The following is a 19104-nucleotide window of genomic DNA, read 5'->3' as shown; positions in this document are numbered from 1 at the left end:
CTCGAGAGTGGTGTGAGAGCCACAAGCCGTCTTATTGTGACTCTGGAGCCAGATAAATGGGCTTTGCAGAGGGCAGGACTGCTGGCCTGTCACCAGTGGCTTTTGGTATTCTATGCACAGCTGGTGGTTTGGGTGCAAGTGATATTTCGGAAAGTCAGGGCGATGGAATAGTGATGGCCATCTCGCTGGAAAATGGCACCAAGACCTCCCTCCCTCTCCCTCCTCCTTATCCATCCCCAGTCTTATGACCACGAGAGGCTGTGACAGGAGGGGGAAGAGTCGACAGATAGACATCTCCGTCTAGGAGGTCTCCTCCGCTTTCTCCTTGCCCCCAGCTGAGCCCTACCCTAGCAGATGATTGGGGCACAAGAAGCTCTGCTGCCTTCTGTCACCCGCAGGACCCATTTGCACCTCCTCCTAAGCTCAAGTAGGAAATTTAGCCATGGGACTGTTATCTGTGGGCCAGGGTCACCCCAGAGGCATAAACGGTTGATCATGGCGCTGGCTCTGAGATCTGTGTTTAGCGCGCCCATTCATGACCAAGAACTGCCACGTTTGCAAGGGGTCCCGAGTTACATGGACCTGGATTCCTAATCCTGCCCTGGGGCTTTCCGCTGTGCTACCCTAGAGAGACACTAAACCTCTTTAAGCCTCCGTGTCTTCTATAAAATGGGGATAACAATAGGACCTGCTTCATAGGATTGTTTTGAGGATTGAACAGGACAGTGCATGTTCCTTAGCACAGTGCCTGGCACATGGTAGGTGCTCAGGAAATAGCTGCATGAATGAATGAGTGAATGACCACTGCATTGGGCAGGGCGTTGAATACTGTGATTAGAAAGCTGCAGTGCCCTCCTTCCCCGCTCCCGCTGCAGACAAGCCTGACCAGAAAAGAGAGATTGACTGGAAACTTTGTTTTCTGGCCAGCCCATGCCCAAAGTTAATATAGATCTGCAGCAGTCACATGCTGATTGTGGATTGTGAGAGAGGGAGTGGAGAGCTGTGAGCTTCTGAGCGGGACGGACCTGGACTGTGTCTGGCTCCACCCCTTACCCACTGTGTGACCTTGGGCAGTTTTATTAATCTCTCCATACCTCATTATTCTCATCTGGAAAATGGGGATAAAAATAGTACCCACTTCAAAGGGTTGGGGTGAGGTGTGAGGATTAATGAGATGTTGACATTGTAAAGCTCTGCTCACGGGGCCTGGCATGTCAGAGGAGCTTAAGTACAAGCTCCTGCCTGAGCGAAGGCCACTTAGAGGAACTCCAGGGATTTCAAGAAAGGAGAGAAATCTGCGGGCTGGTTGAGTCTGAGAGTAATCATCGTTAAGATTTATTGAGTACTTTCTCTGTGCCAGGCGCTCTTGGAAGCATTTTTAGGGCATTCCGTTTTAATTTTCACAGCAGCGCTGTGAGCTGGAGAGTTCTTTCCCCCACTCTACAGCTGAGAAAACTGAGGCACAGTTTTGCCTCAGGCCACACAGCTGGTAAGATGTAAGGCCAGTGTTGGAAGCCCCGCAGTTGGCCTCCTAGAGAGCCCTGGAGGGGACTGAGATTGGCCTTTAGGTCAGGAGGGTGTCAGCCACAAGTCATAGACTCATACCAAAGTAGTGAAAGCTCACAGCACCCGGAAGTTCACAGATGTATGTCCCTGCCTCCAGAAACAGCAAGACCAGGGGCCCAGACAGTGCCTTCAATGCTTCATCCCTCTGTCTTCATCTCTGAGCTCTTCGTTCTCAGGCAGGCTCACCCACATGGCGGGAAGACAGCAGCCGGCAGCCCCTGACTCACATCGACCCTGTTAGCATGTTTCCATCGCATCGGTGAAAAGGTTCCAGGGAGGCCTCTGATTGGCTCTGCCTGGTCACATGCTCACCCCTTGCCTGGGGTGGGTGTTGAGGTCAGCACAGGCACAACCAAAACCCCTTGAGGAGCATTTCCCACCAGGAAGGAGGGGAAGGCGTCTAGGTAGAGCAGAATAACTAGAGTCCACTAGAGGAAAAGGAGAATTCAAGCAGAGGGAGGGAGAAGGACCTGCTGCAGAAATGCTCAGATATTTTTCAGCCATTCAGACAGAGAACTTGAGATGGAGAAGAAGGGGCTCTTGGGGTGAGAATATTGGGATCGTGTTTGGTGGAGTGAGGATTTAGGTTTGTGGGCCATGACAGTTTTGATTTTGGAAGAGGATAATTATATGCAAGCCCTTGTTGAGGAGAGACTGTGAGGTGGCAGGGGGGCCAGCAGTCTCTCAATCTGAAGATGGAGAGGAGGCTCGGGTGGTCATCTCGGGGGTGCTGATGAGGCTGGGGTTGGTGAAGAAGGAGGGACGGCAGTGGGGACAGCGTGGTGCAGGGGAGCAGCCCTGAGGCTCCAGGAGTTGGTGGAGATGTGGCTCTTTGGTCTCAGAAAGGGCTGAGTGAGCGGGGGTTGTGGTGACGGATGCAGGCAGCACTGACTTGCACTGCCCATGGGCTGGATGCAGTGGGAATGATGCGTTTGTAGGATTAAACATTTCGTGAGGGTGGGGGGTGGAGAGGGAGGTACCAGTGTTGTAGCTGGTGATGGAACTCTGTGTGGGTGTGAGGAGCTGATGATGGTTATTCTGTGGGACGTGATGATTTCATAGAACAACAGAGGTGGAAAGGTCTCAGCTACGCTCTTATTTATAGAGGAGGAAATGGAGGCCACATGCAACCGATGGCTGCAGTTGGGATGTAAGCCCTTTCTCCCATCCCCACTCTCTCTGTTTAAAAATTCATTTTTATTTACTCACAGTAGTACATGCATATAATTTAAGAAGTCGAATAGTACTAAAACCTCCTAACAACATGCAGTGATTCCTTGCCTACTCCTACCCTTATCCTCTTCTCAGAGGCAACCGCTTTCGATTCTCTTAGCTGTTTCTTCCAGCAATTTTCATCTCATATTTCTGAGTAAAGTGCATATTTTTGATTCATCTATTTAGACATTTTCCATTGATTTCCTATTTAGTAGATCCTCTTACGTGCCCAACCTTTCTACTCTTCAACCATCCTCCCTAAATATTGACAATACTCTTTTTATATTGTTTCAAAAAATTGTTGTTGGTTTTTTTGAGACAGGATCTCGATCTTTGCCCAGACTGGAGTGTGGTGGCACAATCACAGCTCCCTACAGCCTTGACCTCCTGGGCTCAAGCGATCCTCCCACATCAGCCTCTTGAGTAGCTGGGACTACAGGCATGTGCCACCACACCCTGTTAATTTTCTAAATTTTTGTAGAGACAGGATCTCCCTGTGTCACCAGACTGGTCCCAAGTGATCCTCCTGTCTTGGCCTCTCAGAGTGCTGGGATTACAGGCATGAGCCATCGTGTCCAGCCTCAAAAATGTTTTGTGTATCTGGTTGCCAGAATAATGGCCCCCCTAAGATGGCCAGGCCCCCTAATCCCCTGGACCTGTGAATATGTCACCTTACATGGCAAAAGGGACTTTGCAGATGTGATTAAATTAATGACCTAGAGACGAGGGGATTATCCTGGATTATTTGGGTGGGCCCAGTGTAATCAGAAGGGTCATTAGAAGTGAAAGATGGAAGTAGTCAGAGCAGGAGATGTTGATGAGGCAGAGAGTACTGTGATGGGAAAAAGACTGTCCATTGCTGGCTTTGGAGTTGGAAGGGGACCATGTGGCAAGGAATGAGGGCAGCCTCTAGATGTTGCAAATGTCAAGGAAATGGATTCTCCTTAGAGCTTCCAAAAAAGAATGCAGCCCTGCCAACATCTTGAGTTTAGCCTAGTAAGGAGAATCTTTTTTTTTTTTTTTTTTTTTTACTACTGACTTGCAGAATTGCAAGATAATGTGTTGTTTTAAGGCATTAATTTTGTGGTACATACAGAAGTAATTTGTGTGTACATACATGCGTATATACATGTATACACACACATATGTTTAGTAAACCTACATACAGTGTTTATTTTATTATTTCAATGCAACTATTATTCACAGTTGAACCTTCTGGTATACTATAACGGTTTCTTTTTACTTTTTTTTCCTGAAGTTAATAATTACCTTGTTTTTCATCTGCCTTATTTTTTGTACCTGTTGCTAATTCCTACCACAACTTCTAATATAATTTAATTTTTCTGTGACAATACTGTTACCTTAGGTCTTCTTTTTCTTTTTCTCATTTAAACTGACACATAATAATTGTGCATATCTATGGGGTACAATGTGATGTTTTAATACATGTATACATTGTGTAATGATCAAAACAGGGTAGTTAGTATATCCATCACCTCCAGCATTTATCACTTCTTTGTAGTGGGCCTACCACACTTTCTAATAGCCATCAGTATTGCTTTCCACACGGGCAATCACAGCAGGTAAAAGATGTTTCAGTTCCATTTTTTAAGTTATCTATCCTCTTTCACTCTGGGCTGGTTGCTTTCTAGGCACATTGTAGCTGATGTTCTGTGACTTCCTTTTGTGGTCATCTTTGGAATTCCCATTACTTTCTGGTGGGAATCTCTGTTTTCTGGCTTTCGTGTCCTCTTCTTGCGTGGCTCACTCCCCTCATTAGAGTACATCTTCCAGGACACACATCTGTCCATATCAAAATCCATTCATGGCTGGGCACGGTGGCTCACGCCTTTAATCCCAGGACTTTGGGAGGCCAAGGCAGGTGGATCATATGAGGTTAGGAGTTTGAGACCAGCCTGGCCAACATGGCAAAACCCTGTCTCTACTAAAAATGCAAAACTTGGCCGGGCATGGCGGTGGACACCTGTAATCCCAGCTACTTGTGAGGCTGAGGCAAGATAATTGCTTGAACCCAGGAGGCAGAGGTGTGGTGAGCCGAGATTGTGCCACTGCACTCCAGCCTGGGCTAGAGAGCAAGGGTCCAAGAAAGAAAGAAAGAGAGAGAGAGAGAGAGAGAGAGAGAGAGACAGAGAGACAGAGAGGAAGGAAGGAAGAGAGAGAGGGAGGGACGGAGGGAGGGAGGGAGGAAGGAAGGAAGGAAGGAAGGAAGGAAGGAAGGAAGGAAGGAAGGAGGGAGGGAGGGAGGGAGGGAGGGAGGGAAGGAAGGAAGGAAGGAATCTATTCAGTTCCTGGGTTTAGATAGCAGAGTATGGCCACGAGCGATACCTGTAGTTTTGTCAGGTAAAAAGACAGTTGGACAGCAGAGGGCATGGTGATGACGGCACTAGTGCCCTAGTCTCAGTGGGAAGGCTGACCCTCTCTGGCTCATGCCGGGTGACTGGTGTGTGGCCTCTTTTCCCCTTTGTCCTGGAGCCTCCCTTCCCATCTCTCCTGTGCTGTATCTTCTGCGTATTAGAGGACATTGTCCTGTCCTTCCTGGGAAAGGAGCGTGGGGCCTGATATGTCTGAAGATGTCTTTACTGGGGCCCAGCACGGTGACTCACGCCTGTAATCCCAGCACTTTGGGATGCTGAGGTGGGAGGATCACTTGAGCCCAGGAGTTCAAGACCAGCCTGGGCAACATAGTGAGACCCCATGCCTATTTAAGAAAAAAAAATGGCGCCTTGCGTGGTGGCTCATGCCTGTAATCCCAGCACTTTGGGAGGCTAAGGCTGGTGGATCACGAGGTCAGGAGATCAAGACCATCCTGGCTGCTTTTACGTTGGCCTTCGTGATCGTTTGGTCGTGTGGTAGGAACAATGGCGCTGTCGTGGCCCAGCAGAGCAGCTCTGAATATGCAAAGATACATGAAAGAATTCCAGAATATGCGGGAGAATATGTAATGGAAAACCGCTTGGTTAAACCTGACACTCTTCATGGCATTCTGGGTGTGGACTATCAGCCAGTGAAGATAATGAATGTCGGATGTCACTGACTAGCAGCTTCATTTTGAATGAGGGTCGCTGTCTGCCCATTGATAAGAGGCCAGATTGTCTTGGAAGTTCCAAAGTTGCAACGATTTCTGGCTAGTGCCACGAGGTTTACTTGACTGTTGTATGAAAAGCTGATAAGAAAACCATCCAGAAAAAAAGCTCTTCGTTTTACAAACACGAAAATAAAACATGTAATTTTGGAAAAAAAAAAAAAAAAAAGACCATCCTGGCTAACATGGTGAAACCCCGTCTCTACTAAAAATACAAAAAATTAGCCAGGTGTGGTGGTGGCTGCCTGTAGTCCCAGCTACTTGGGAGGCTGAGGCAGGAGAATGGGATGAACCCAGGAGGCAGAGGTTGCAGTGAGCCAAGATCACGCCACTGTACTCCAGCCTGGGCAACAGAGCAAGACTCCATCTCAAAAAAAAAAAAAAAAAAGAGAGAGAGAAAATTTTAAAAAAGGGCCAAGCGTGGTGACTCACGCCTGTAATCCCAGCACTTTGGGAGTCCGAGGCAGGCGGATCACGAGGTCAGGAGATTGAGACCATCCTGGCTAACACGGTGAAACCCTGTCTCTACTAAAAATAGAAAAATAATTAGCCGGGCGTGGTGGCAGGCGCCTGTAGTCCCAGCTACTTGGGAAGCTGAGGCAGGAGAATGACATGAACCCCTGAGGTGGAGCTTGCAGTGAGCGGAGATTGCACCACTACACTCCAGCCTGGGCGACAGAGTGAGGCTCCATCTCAAAGAAAAAAAAAGAAAATGTCTTTATTTTATTCTCACACTTAAATGATAATTTGGCTGAAAATAATTCTAATTGGAAGATTGTTTTAAGATTTGGTTTATTCTTTAATAATTTTGGCTGGGCACAGTGGCTCACACCTGTAATTCCAGCACTTTGGGAGGCCAAGGCGGGTGGATCACTTGAGGTCAGGAGTTCAAGACTAGCCTGGCCAATGTGGCGAAACCCCATCTCTACTAAATACGAAAATTAGCCGGGAGTGGTGGTGCACGCCTGTAATCCCAGCTACTCGGGAGGCTGAGGCAGGAGAATCGCTTGAACCCAGGAGGCGGAGGTTGTGGTGAGCCGAGATCGCGGCATTGCACTCCAGCCTGGGCAACAAGAGCCGAAACTTCGTCTCAATAAATAAATAACCTTCCTCTCCTTGGTTTTGATATATCATCTTTGTTTTCAGCGGTGCCAAGTGACTCTTTTCAAAGACCCCCTATTTTATGCCCTCCAGTGACTACAGATAAACCTTCAGACTTGTAGAGGAGGGTCTAGGAATTCATTTCTGTCACTCAGCCTCTCATTTCTCACACACGCATCCTCTTCAGCCCTAGTCCCAGAGTACCTGATGCTATCATATAAGCATCTGTTGAAGACTGTGTTATATATCAGTATTCACACGCCTGTCTGAAATTTGGCTGTCACAAGTCTGCTTTCCAGATTCCACAATTTTGTTGGTGGTATTCCTTCTCTTGTTCAGCCTAATCTTGTAATTTTATGTCTTCTTAAAAAATCTTTTGGCCAGGTGTGGTGGCTCATGCTTGGAATCCCAACACTTTGGGAGTCTGAAGTGGGAGGATCCTTTGAAGCCATGTGTTCAAGACCAGCCTGGGCAACATAGGGAGACCCTGTTTCTACAAAAAAAAAAAAAAAAAAGCCAGGAGGTGTGGTGGTACACGTCTGTAGTCCCAGCTACTCGGGAGGCTGAGGCGGGAGGCTCACTTGCACTTGAGCCCGGGAGCTTGAGGCTGCAGTGAGCTGTGATACTGCCACTGCATCCAGCCTGGGTGACAGAGCAAGAACCTGCTCTAAACAAACAAACAAAAGATGTTTCTACTGCACTGAATTTAGAAGGTAGTGAGCCTTGGTATGCATATTCAAAGCTTTCAGTTCTTTTTCCACAACAGTTTTATAGTTGAAGCAGTGGAGATGGTGATCCTATCAGCTATGATATGAAGATGTTTTCATGGTGGGATTCCTTGAAATTTTTTAAGTGGCTGTTATAAACGTTATTCAGGATCACTGTGGATTCTAAAAGGAGGAAATAAAAGCTGCTTTTCATGGTGGTAGCATTCTTAGCAAGGATTTTTTGGTGGCGGTGGTGGTTGCAGTGCAGCCTTTGGCCCAGGTCAGGAGAACGCTTTGGTATTGGAAGCAGCCAGGGCTGTGCGGTGGAAGGACCGGAGTGGTGGACGCCTGCTGCTGTGTTGGGACTGTGGGCCCAGGAGAGCCCACTCCCCATGGCTGGGCTGCCTGAAGGAAGAATGAAGCCTCTAAGGGTAGATTGGCAGTGCTATGTCAAGGTCTGGGACCTTGGCCACCAACTGAGGCCCCCTAGAGTTGTGTAGTGCATGGCCTGCCCACACACGTACTGGAGCATTTTAGATGATGGGGGTGATTTTGAGGGACTGCTACTGACAGGGCTGGTCCATTGAGCAACACAAAGGGTTGACCCAGGTCAGCTGCGCTTTCTGTGAGGACAGTTTCTGTAGCTCAGATGTCAGAGTCTTGGGTGGAGGAAGGGGAGGAAGAAGAGAATCTTCCTTTCCTTTCCTTTGCTTTCTGGGGTGTCTGCCCTTGGGGCCAATGCCCTGTGAGTTTCTGCTTTTCCCTCCAGCTTCCTTCCTCTCCCTACTGGGAGCCAGAGCTTCTCTGAGCCTCGCCACACCCGTGGCGGCACAGATGCCCTCTGGGTGTCTCTAAGCCTAGGACAGCATCAAGACAACCCTCCTGCCCCACTTCCTTTGTGCCTGGGTCTCCCCCGAACTCCATTTGGGGTGCCCTGTCCTTGTCAGCCCCTCACGTGTCCACTGGGCCTTGGGGCTGCAACAGCTTCCTTGGCCAGTCAGAGCTATTAATAGAAGGGGTCCTGCTCTCCCGTTTCATTGGTGGGGAAACTGAGGGCTGGGGAAGCCTCCATCAGGAGTAGGTCCCACCCTTACAGACTTCGGGCTCAACGTTCTTTCCAACCAGACTCTGCCCCTCTTAGCTTCTGACCCTTTTGAAGCTTTTGGTTTTGGGGTGGCTGGAGATGTCTGTGGTAACAAATGGGAGTGGGGCTTGACAGGGAATCATTGGCTGCTAAGGGCTGGGAGCCGTGTGCTTCTGAGTTGGACCAGTTCTCTGCTGGGATCTTCAGAGTTGCTTCTGTGGTGTGTGTTGGGGGACGTGAACCCAACCCCTCAGAGCTTTAGTGTCAGAGAGATCTGGGTTCATGCCTCTGACGGGTCCTGGCCTTGTCGATCTTAGCGTCACCTGTAAACTGGGCACAGCACAGCAGCTGCCTGGATGCAGAGCACGAGCCAGGCCCTGAGTGGCATGTGGCCCATGGAGCTGCTCTCCGCTGCCGTTCACCTTCTCAGGGACCCTGGGCAGCAAACCTTCGTGGGGGTAGGGGGAATGGACCCAGTGCACCTGGGCTGCCTCAGGGCTCAGCTGTGGGGCAGGCCCACTTCCAGCCTTTCTGGGTTGATCTGATGGAACCCTTCCTGTCCTGGCCCTAAGAAGCTCCTCCCGCCAGCTCCTTCCTCCCACTACCCCCTGGCAGAGCCAGGGCTGGGGCACCCACTCCCAGGCAACAATGCACCCCTGGAGAAAGGGGCTGGGCCTGTGGGAGAGCCGAGCCTGCGCTGTCTCCCGGTCCTGGTTTTCCAGGGAGCCCTGGCTGGAGGGGGATGGGAGGAGAAGGCCAGGAGGGAGGGGGAGCTGGGGAAGCAGAACCAGGAACTGGAAGGGGAAGGGTGTGGGTGGGCCCAGATCCAGCCTGCCTCCCTCTCTCCCTCGCCTGCCAATCCCCTCCTGGGCCCTGGCACACTCGAGGCAGGGGCTTGGCGGCCGCCTCCTCCGGGGGTGGGGAGCAGGGGAGCTCTTGTGTGTCTCTGAGGGGGCTGAGGCAGCAACACCCCCACCCCAGCTGTGGCCTGAGCTGCAGGCTTTGTTATTTCACTGGCTTGAGGCCTACACCTGGAGCAGAGGGAAGAAAAGCCCCTAAAACTCAGCCATGTGGGTTCAGAGGACCCCTCAAGCCCACCAGCTCTGCAGGCAAATGGGGCTGGTACATGGGGTGGGGGAGAGAGCAGCCTCACTCCTGCCTCAGTGTGGCCGTGACCTGTGGCCTTGGCCGTGGCCGTGGCCGTGGCCGTGATGGTGGCCTCGGCCTCTCCCTCCTAGGCCAGAGCCAATCAGGCCTGCAGCCTGAGCTCAGACCTCAGCTTTCTCTGGGCCCAGGCGCCGGTCCTGAAGTGAGGTGACATTCATTTCACTACATCCTGTGACTGCACTCACTTCCTCCACGTGGCGGGAGGTGTGGGGGTGGGGGTGAGGACAGATTAGAAGGAAAATGTAGCCGGACTGGGGGCCTCTGGGGGAGGTTGGGATTTCCCAGGGGCTGGTTGGGGTGGGAGGGAGGATGCGGGAAGCTTTCAAAGGAGAGAGCGGCTGTGAATGAAGAGAAGGGAAGAGGCGGAGGCAGCTGGAGGTCCCAGAAGTGGCACCCATTGGCCACCGCGACACGGAGGGGAGACTGCTGCCACCTCCAAGGCTCTCAGAGGCTGCTGGGGTAGGAGGTGGCCCTGAGGGGAGCCTGCCTTGGTTTCCCTGCTCTCTGGGGTGCTGGTGAGGCCGGGAGGAGGAGCAAGACCCCAGGCCTCCTAGGCCAGGTGTGGCCCTGGGCTGAGGGCCTGACCCAGGGAGGGTGGGGTGCTCCGCCTCACTGATCCTCTTCTCTCCTCCACAGGTGGAGCCATCGAAGCCCTCACCCACAGGCTGACAGAGGCACCGTTCACCAGAGGGCTCAACACCAGGATCTATGTTTAAGTTTTAACTCTCGCCTCCAAAGACCACGATAATTCCTTCCCCAAAGCCCAGCAGCCCCCCAGCCCCACGCAGCCCCAGCCTGCCTCCCAGCGCCCAGCCGCCCGCCATGCCCTCCAGCGGCCCCGGGGACACCAGCAGCTCTGCTGCAGAGCGGGAGGAGGACCGAAAGGTGAGCAGTGGGCTCTGCTGGGGACCCTCTGGCCTGGGAGAGGGAGAGCCCTGTCCCCACGTGATGACAGCCAGCTCCTCATACTGAGCGCGTGACCACATCACTCAGTGCTCACAACAGGGTGTGGGACCATCACATCCCTGTTTGGGTGATGAGGAAACGGAGGCTTGCAGAGGTTCGATTCTGGTGGTGGAGCAGGCATTTGGCTCCAGGACCCAGGCTTTTAACCACCATGGCATTCGCACAGTGACTCAAAGCCCAGGTCTGTGCCATTGTGAGGCCGAAGAGTCCCAGAACGTGGATTCCTTCTCAGACCCGCCTCTTACTAGCCGTGAGCCTTCAGGTGAATCACTTTCTCTCTTAGCTGCCTTTGTTTCCTTAAGGTGTTCAGTAGCTTCTAGGGGGCCAAAGACAAGTTCTGGGGTGGGGCACAGTAAACACGACTCCGCGGGGGCCCACCCTCCCACACGGACGGAGGCACAGGCTGGGCTCAGTGTGGCGCCAGCGCACTTTGGAGATGGTGATTTCCTGTCCCTGCCCCCCACCCCAGACTCCAAGTGAATGTAGCTGGGTGATCTTTGGTATGGCTTTTAGCCACGGAGCTGGTGACCTCCATGTTTTCAGAATCTAGTTGGGGGTGGCCTCTCCACCCTTCTGCTGAACTCCAGGTTCTGCCTGAATCAGTCAGAGGAGATTACATCAGACTGACGGGAGTCCCTGCTGGGTCCCCACAGGCTGCGTTGGGACCTTACCAAGCTGTGTCCCCATGATAGGAAAAGCTACCCCTTAACCCCCAGCACTGGACTGTGTTGCCCTCTGTCAATGGAATGGTGAACTCACTGCCACCCTCCAGGGGATCTTATGATGGCCATAGGCCTTCCTGGCATGTCTGTCTGCTATGCCTCTGTCCACAGTCCCCTCTGCCTGCTCCCCTTCCCCTGAGTAGCGCTGGACATTGTGATGCTTGGTGGTGTCTGGGAGTAGCCGGGCATGCTCATGGGGGCAGCAGTTGGTTCTTTTGCAACAAAGGTGGACAGCTGGCACCAGCTGTGGGGGCCCTGGGCATTCTGGGGCTAGAGGCAGCCAGGCACCCTACCTGAAGGGCGTCAGCTCTGAGACCTCCCTCTCGCATGCTCAGCTCCTTCCCGGGTTTACTCATTCTTCAGAGTGTGTTTCTGTTTCCTAGTTTTCCATCGGTGGTTCTGTTTGGTCCTTGGGGACAACTCTTGAGACAAATGGGGCAGGGACAGATGGCCCTAGTTTACAGATGAGGAAGCTGAGCCCTGCTGGGCAGTGGCAGGTCCAGATGAGGGCCTATTCTCCTGTCTCCCAGGCCCGAGCCCTTCCCACAGCCCTACCTGCATAGGTCCCGCTAGGGACACACGTATACATCCCAGGAGTGCGCATGATGCTCAGGGACCTGCCTTCCCAGCCCAGCACCCTGTAGAGCGCCACGGGGGTGTGTGCACCCAGTCAGGCAGAGCAGGCCAGAAGGCCAGCACACACTGCGGCCCACTGTGCAGGGCGCCCGGGCGACTGATCAGTCTCTCCCCTCTGAACCCATGGGAAAAGAACTAATAGTCCTGGATACCTGCGGACCCCTAAGCTGCTCCCCTTCAGGACTCAAGCAGCATGAAGACCCAGGCCCTTCAGCTGTAGACACCTGCAGCGCCTGTGCTCTGGAGTGGCAGCTGTGGCCATGGCTGACTCCCTCCCCTTTTTGGGCCTGGCTTGCTTTCTCTGTCGGATAAGGTGACCCTGAGCCTCGCCCCACTCCGGGTCCGATGTCCTGACAGTTGCTGACGCAGCTCCCCATCAATGCACTGGCAGTCACTGGTCAGCTGCTCCCCACAGGTGGGGTGGTGGGGAAAGCTGGGACAAACTCCTCCTGTTACTGGACTGTACTCCCACGCCGCTGCTGCTGCTCTGGGCTGTGGAGCCCCAGGCCCCCGCCGATGAACTGCAGCAGGTCAGGATCTGCATTATAATAGTTCAGGATTGAGAAGCAGGGCTGGACCAGGAGTCAGAAATCTCAGGTCCTAGTCCTGAGTATGCCACTTACTGGAGATGTGACTTCAGGGCATCTGGGCTTGTGTTTGCTCAGCTGGAAAATGGGGATAGTGACTCCAGCCTTGCCTGTTTTACAGGGTGGTTGTGGAAGTCAGATGAGGTCATGGGCATGGAAGTGACCTGCAGACAGCAAAGTCTGGTCCAATTATGAGGGATTACGATTGCTATTATTATCTACCCATAGTAACTGCTCTGGCTCAAGCGGCAGCAAACACACACCCAGCCCTAGATCCCGGTGCTGATAGAATGTGCACACTCACACACTGGCAGGCAGGGGTCATGCCAAAAGATGGCAGCAATCTGGATAGACAAGGGCCGGGCCATAGCCAGGCCTCCTCCCCAGCCTCCCACGCCTACACTACGCATGCTGGCTCACCTGGCACACTTCCCTGGCACCTCTGGGCTGGCTCCAGCACCTCCAGGGAGCCGCCTAGGGAGGGTGGGGAGAGACACTGACAGCCACCACAGCAGCCCATGAAAGCCAGGCCTGCGGCAGGGGTGCTGGTAGCTGCAGAGGGGAAGACACAGGCTTGGTCTGCAGCCCAGGGAGCCTGGCACAGGTGCCAGGGGCACTATGCACAAAGGAACTGTTTGGCAAGCCAGATGGAAGGGGTGTGACCAACCACTGGCCCTTCCACCGCCTGGCCCCATGTGGCCCTCTAGCCTCTGCCCCCCCTCTCCCCACCGCCCCCGGCCACGCCTCCATGCACCTTTCACTCCAGCCCCACTCCCATGCTTCCTGGAGTCTCCAGGTCTTTGTTTATGCTGCTCCCTCTGCCGCGTGGGCTCTTTCCCTAATCTCTTCTCCTCCCTGGTCAAAGCCTCAGCCCAGGCTGTAGTCGGCCTTGTATTACCGTTTGCAGGGGACCAGTGGTTCTCAAAGTGGGATCCCCAAACCAGCAACTTCAGCATCACCTGGGAAGGCGAAGCTCAGGCCCCTCTCCAGACCTGCTGAGCCAGAACTCGGGGGATGGGACCCAGCCGGGCACCTTCTAACCATCCCTCCAAGGGATACCGTTGCACACAGATGTTGAGAACTATTGGTGTAGATAACTTCTGCCCACTGCTAGCCTGGAGGATAGGGCCATGGCCCTTTTCTTCCATGTGAATCCCCAGGACCTGGAATAGCACAGAGCAGATGCTCGGGAATTTTTTTTTTTTTTTTTTTTTTTGAGACAGAGTTTCACTCTGTCGCCCAGGCTGCAGCGCAGTGGCACGATCTCGGCTCACTGCAAGCTCCGCCTCCTGGGTTCACGCCATTCTCCTGCCTCAACCTCCTGAGTAGCTGGGACTACAGGCGTCCGCCACCATGCCCGGCTAATTTTTTTGTATTTTTAGTAGAGACAGGATTTTTTTTGTATTTTTAGTAGAGACAGGGTTTCACTGTGTTAGCCAGGATGGTCTCGATCTCCTGACCTCGTGATCTGCCCGCCTCAGCCTCCCAAAGTGCTGGGATTACAGGCGTGAGCCACCATGCCCAGCCATTGCTCAGGAAATATTTTACGGATAGGACGAAAAGGAAAATGAGAGTGGCCAAGACCCTCCCACAGGAGAATAATCCCGGAGCCCAGGATCAGGGAGGCAGAGTGCAGAGCTGTGGGTGATGGGCTGAGGCAGCCATGCTGTGGCTAGGAGTGTACAGAGTGGCCTGTGTGTGTCCCCCTGGCACCTGCCGCCTACCCTAGCCGCCATCCATATGGTGGGCAGAGCGGGGCTGCTTGGGGAGATGGGGAGGGGGCAGGCCGAGCTCTGGGGCTGTGGTCAGGGCGAGTCAGCTGGTAAATGTTGCCACAGCAGAGGGAGGGGGCTGGCCTCGTGGAGGGTAGGTGGGGAGGCAAGCAGTGGGGAGGCTGAGAGCTTAGAGGGGAATATGGAGCAGAGGACTGGGGGGGGGGGCAGAGGGAGCAGGACAGGGGACGAAGAGCAGCCCAAGGGCCACCTCAGATCCCCAAATATGAATCAGAGGGGAGTCCAGAGCCCCAGGCCAGGCTCCTGGTCTCAGTGTCACCCCCTTTCCTCTGGCCTCAGAAACACAATGGCTAAGATGCATTGAATACTGACTCTGCTGGGCGCTATGTGCGTGCATTATCTTACTCCATTCTTTTTTTTTTTTTTTTTTTTGAGACGGAGTCTTGCTCTGTCACCCAGCCTGGAGTGCAGTGGCACAATATCAGCTCACTGCAAGCTCCGCCTTCCGATTTCACACCATTCTCCTGCCTCAGCCTCCTGAGTAACTGGGACTACAGGTGCCCGCCACGCCCAGCTAATTTTTTGTATTTTTTTAAGTACAGACGGGGTTTCACCATGTTAGCCAGGATGGTCTAGATCTCCTGACCTCATGATCCGCCCGCCTCAGCCTCCCAAAGAGCTGGGATTACAGGCGTGAGCCACTGTGCTGGGCCTATCTTATTTAATTCTTATAATTGCCCTATAAGGTAGACACTATTATTTTCATCATTCTATCTTATTAAGGGCTAAACTGAAGCTCAGAGAGGTTAAGTCACTTGCCTAGAGTCACACAGCTTGTGAGTGGTAGTGCTGAGGCTGGAATGAGGCTGGCTTCTGTGCTCCTTAGGCTGTCTCCTGCATGAAGGGGGCCGGGATGAACAGTGCCTCCTGGTGGTGATGCAGTGAGAATTCGTAGTCCTCCCCTGGACTTCTGCTGCAGGAGAAAGCCTTTCACCGCATAAGAGCGCTCTTGCCCTTGGGCAGAAGCTGGGGGCACTTCATCTCCAGCAGGAACTGCACACAACACCTGTGTGTACAGGCATACACACCAGATGGAGGCACTGCTGCAGACACGCAGCTTCTTACCATTTCTTCCTGCCTCCTGCCCTCCTTCTTCCCTGCCTCTCCCTCTCTGGACATACCGCTCCTCTTTTCTTCTCTTCTTCCCTCCCTTTCTTCAGACATAGGTACCTTTCCAAGTAGTTAGCATGTAGCAGGGCTCCGCAAGGCTGCTGGATGAACTGAGTGACCGTACTTGGAGGGCCTAGTAGAGGGGTAGGAAGACATCAAGGTGGGTAAGCCATGCCTACCCTCCAGGGGTGGGTGGGGCCTGCTGGGCAGCTCCTCTGATCAAGCCTTCTCCTGCCCGTAGTGGAAGCTGCAGCTGGGGTGCATATTTGTGCTAGGGAAACACAGTAAGTATGTGTTTGCACGTGTGTGTGTATGTGTCTGTGGGCAGCATTGGGGCTGCGGTTCCTCCTTTCCCCTCCCCATCAAAGTCCAGCCCAGAGGCCTGGCAGCCACTGATTTCTCGTGGGCTCTCTCCGCTCTAGTCTCCAAGTGCAAGGGCCTCCATCCTTGGGTGGGGTCCCTGCCAGTTCCAGTGGCAGTCCCTCTTGCTGGCCTCAGTCTGTCACCTGCTCCTGGGCACATTCTGCCTTTCTTGCACTCAGATGCCCCCACATGGTCACTTAGGGCTGGCTCTTTGCTTGACAATGGTTGCTGTAAGGTCATTTCAAAGAGCATCCTTCTTAGTACGTTTAAATAGCTACAGAAGAAGCCGCTGCACCCTCACCTCTTCAGAAACCCAGCCAGCGATAATGGCGCACACGCTGATCTCGGGGGAGTTAGGAGAGGCCTGGGCGCGCTCAGCAGGTTTGTGATAGAAACAGTGCCCATGCCTGAGCTGAGCAGGACCTACATTTTGGGCTTCAGATTCTCTAAAATTCTCTTAAATTGGACATTACTACATGTCAAATTTAGTTAACCTTGCAGTCAGTACAGTCTTGGGTGGGGGTTGTTTGGTCCCTGGAGACAGGCTTGTGTTGAAGCTGGACTCTGTCACGTGACTTGGCAACATGGCTGTGAGCAGGAAAACGGCTCCTAGTTGGCTTGAGAGGTTCAGATGAGATGGTGTGTGCGAGTGGTTAACACCGGGACATGGCATATATTAAGTTAGCTTTGTAATTTATTTTGGATATCTACCTACCCATCCATCCACCCACCTACCTGCCTACCTACCTACCTACTTACCTGCCTACCCACACCTTGTGGTTTAGACCCACTGCCGCCCTATGAATTGCAGGGGTGCGGGAGAACAGTAGGAAACCATGGGTGGGGATGTAGCGTGGGCTTAGAGTCCACTGAGAGCCTAGCACGTAGAGGGAATGTTGTCTCTCTTTGGGTCATCAGTCACAAAAGGCCTGAGGTCCCTTTATCCCTTGAACAAAAGTGAAACAAGGCAAGTGATGATGAGACCTAACTCCTGATGCAGGGGCTGTAGATCCCTTCAGGGGCCTAGGTGAGGGGCCATAGTCACTTGGGTCCCTCATGCTCTTAATGGCCAGGTTAGGGATGGAGCCCAACCCTGCCGAGAAGGTGAGCTGCCCAGGGTCAGGGCAGGAAAGGCCAGGCTCAGCTGTGCAGAAAAGAATGGGCCGGGCGCAGTGGCTCACACCTGTAATCCCAGCACTGTGGGAGGCCGAGGCAGGTGGATCGCTTGAGGTCAGGAGTTCGAGACCAGCCTGGCCAACATGGCAAAACCGTCACTACTAAAAATACAAAAATTAGCCTGGTATGGTGGCATACGCCTGTAATCCCAGCTACTTGGGAGGCTGAGGCAGGAGAATTACTTGAACCTGGGAGGTGGAGGTTGCAGTGAGCTAACATCTCGCCATTGCACTCCAGCCTGGGTGACAAGAGCGAAACTCCATCTCTAAAAAAAAAGGTGGCCGGGTGTGGTGGCTCATGCCTGTAATCCTAGCCCTTTGGGAGGCTGAGGTGGGCGGATCACCTGATGTCAGGAGTTCAAGACCAACCTGGCCCACATGGTGAAACCCTGGAAAAAAAAAAAAAGAAGAGTGGAGCTGAGTGGTAGAGCAGTATCCCAGGATAATTGGGACATGAGCCTTTCCTCTCTGGCACCTGGGCTTGGCACAGGAGGCCTGGTCATGCCCTGCAGCTGCCTCTGCAGAGAGCCACAGGGCATTAGGGATATTCCTTGTAATCATCCCACGTAATGTTTTTGCTGCCTGGAAGGGCATGCAAAAGAGTGTTCTCTGCATAGTGATTGACTCACTCCATCATCATGATTAGTTAGGAGGCACTCAGAGCAGGATAATGATCAGAGGTTCCTCAACTGGGGCTTAGAGAGGCTACATGGCTACAAAATAGTTTTATCTGGATCTTCCCCTTTATTAAGCAAGGGCTGGCAGAGCTGGGTGTGCTGCTGAAGGAGCAGACATGAGTGGGCTTGGTGCCATGGAAGTGGCCACAGGCAAAGTAGTGGCACACTCCACTCTGGGCTCAGCATGGCATCAGATACTTGTTTACATGTCGTCGTCTCCCTCTGAACTGAGTTTCCTATTTGTTTATCTTTGTATCCAGTACACAGTAGGTGCTCAATAGATTTTTGAGTGCACCCCTATGTCTGGCTTTGTGATGGCACTGAGACCTCAGAGGTGGACAGGGCTGAGGTATGCTGCTCTGTGGGTGTGAGGTCTGGCCCACCCTGAACCTCCAGAAGACAATGAAGGCCCAGCCAGGTGGACAAGCTGTGGACAAGGGGCTGCAGCTCTGGCAGGAGGGCCTGGGAACCAGACGGGCACCAGCATTGTCAGTTATTTAGCATTTCTGGAACATCTCTGTGTGCAAGTACCCAGGAAATGTGGGGGACTCAGAGGCGCCAATGAAACACAGCCCCTCCCTTTCAGGAGAGTGGCCTTTCAGGAGGATGGAGGGCTTTCCTCAGTAATTATGACACCACCTAAGCAGTCAATGATTATTTGTTGGATATTGTTGAATAATTGAAATAAAGGGCCAATGAGCCTTGGGAGGTGACTGAGATCAGAAAAAGTAGGGGGCTTTGGAGGGCTCTGGGCCCATGTGCATCTACAGTGATTCCCAGGCCACTGCCTGACCCCTCACGCTGGGATCAGCCTCTGCAGGTTGGCCTGGGCACGGGTGTGCGTGCGAGCATATGTGCATATGTGTGTGGCGTTGGGGTACGCGAGCGTGTGGCTGTGACTTCAGAGCCTGGTGCTCAGGCAGCCCGGGACAGGGCTCTGCCTCTTGCAGAAGCCAGTTTGTTTCACTGAATCCCATGATCACAGACAATCCCTGGGAGGCCAGCCAGCCAGCTGGCAAAGGCTGTGCATGCTTCTTGTCCCAGGGGGCCCGGGCAAGTAGCTGGCTAGATCCGGCAAGTTCATCCCCTCGACTCAAGCACCAACTTGAGACATCTGCTCGACGGATGCTGG

At 53.1% G+C, this 19104-nt stretch overlaps 1 protein-coding gene across 8 annotated transcripts in view; it reads left to right on the top strand.

The window, feature by feature from the left end:
- Nucleotides 1–19104, top strand: part of DNMT3A (DNA methyltransferase 3 alpha) — a 114782-nt gene that overhangs the window by 17597 nt on the left and 78081 nt on the right. For 5 of the 8 annotated variants that reach the window (XM_031654998.1, XM_031654997.1, XM_031655001.1 and 2 more), the window contains exon 2: nt 10580–10828. In XM_031654998.1, coding sequence (XP_031510858.1) covers nt 10766–10828 — 63 coding nt within the window. In that variant the 5' untranslated portion in view covers nt 10580–10765. Of the gene's footprint in view, nt 1–10245; nt 10403–10579; nt 10829–10854; nt 11172–19104 lie in introns of those variants that run through there. The other 3 variants (XM_031655003.1, XM_031655002.1, XM_031654999.1) reach the window with 2 other exon arrangements.

The sequence above is a fragment of the Papio anubis genome, chromosome 14 (assembly GCF_008728515.1).
Source record: "Papio anubis isolate 15944 chromosome 14, Panubis1.0, whole genome shotgun sequence".
In the NCBI taxonomy this organism is placed as follows: Eukaryota; Metazoa; Chordata; class Mammalia; order Primates; family Cercopithecidae; genus Papio; species Papio anubis.
This window is presented reverse-complemented; position numbering and strand designations above follow the sequence as displayed.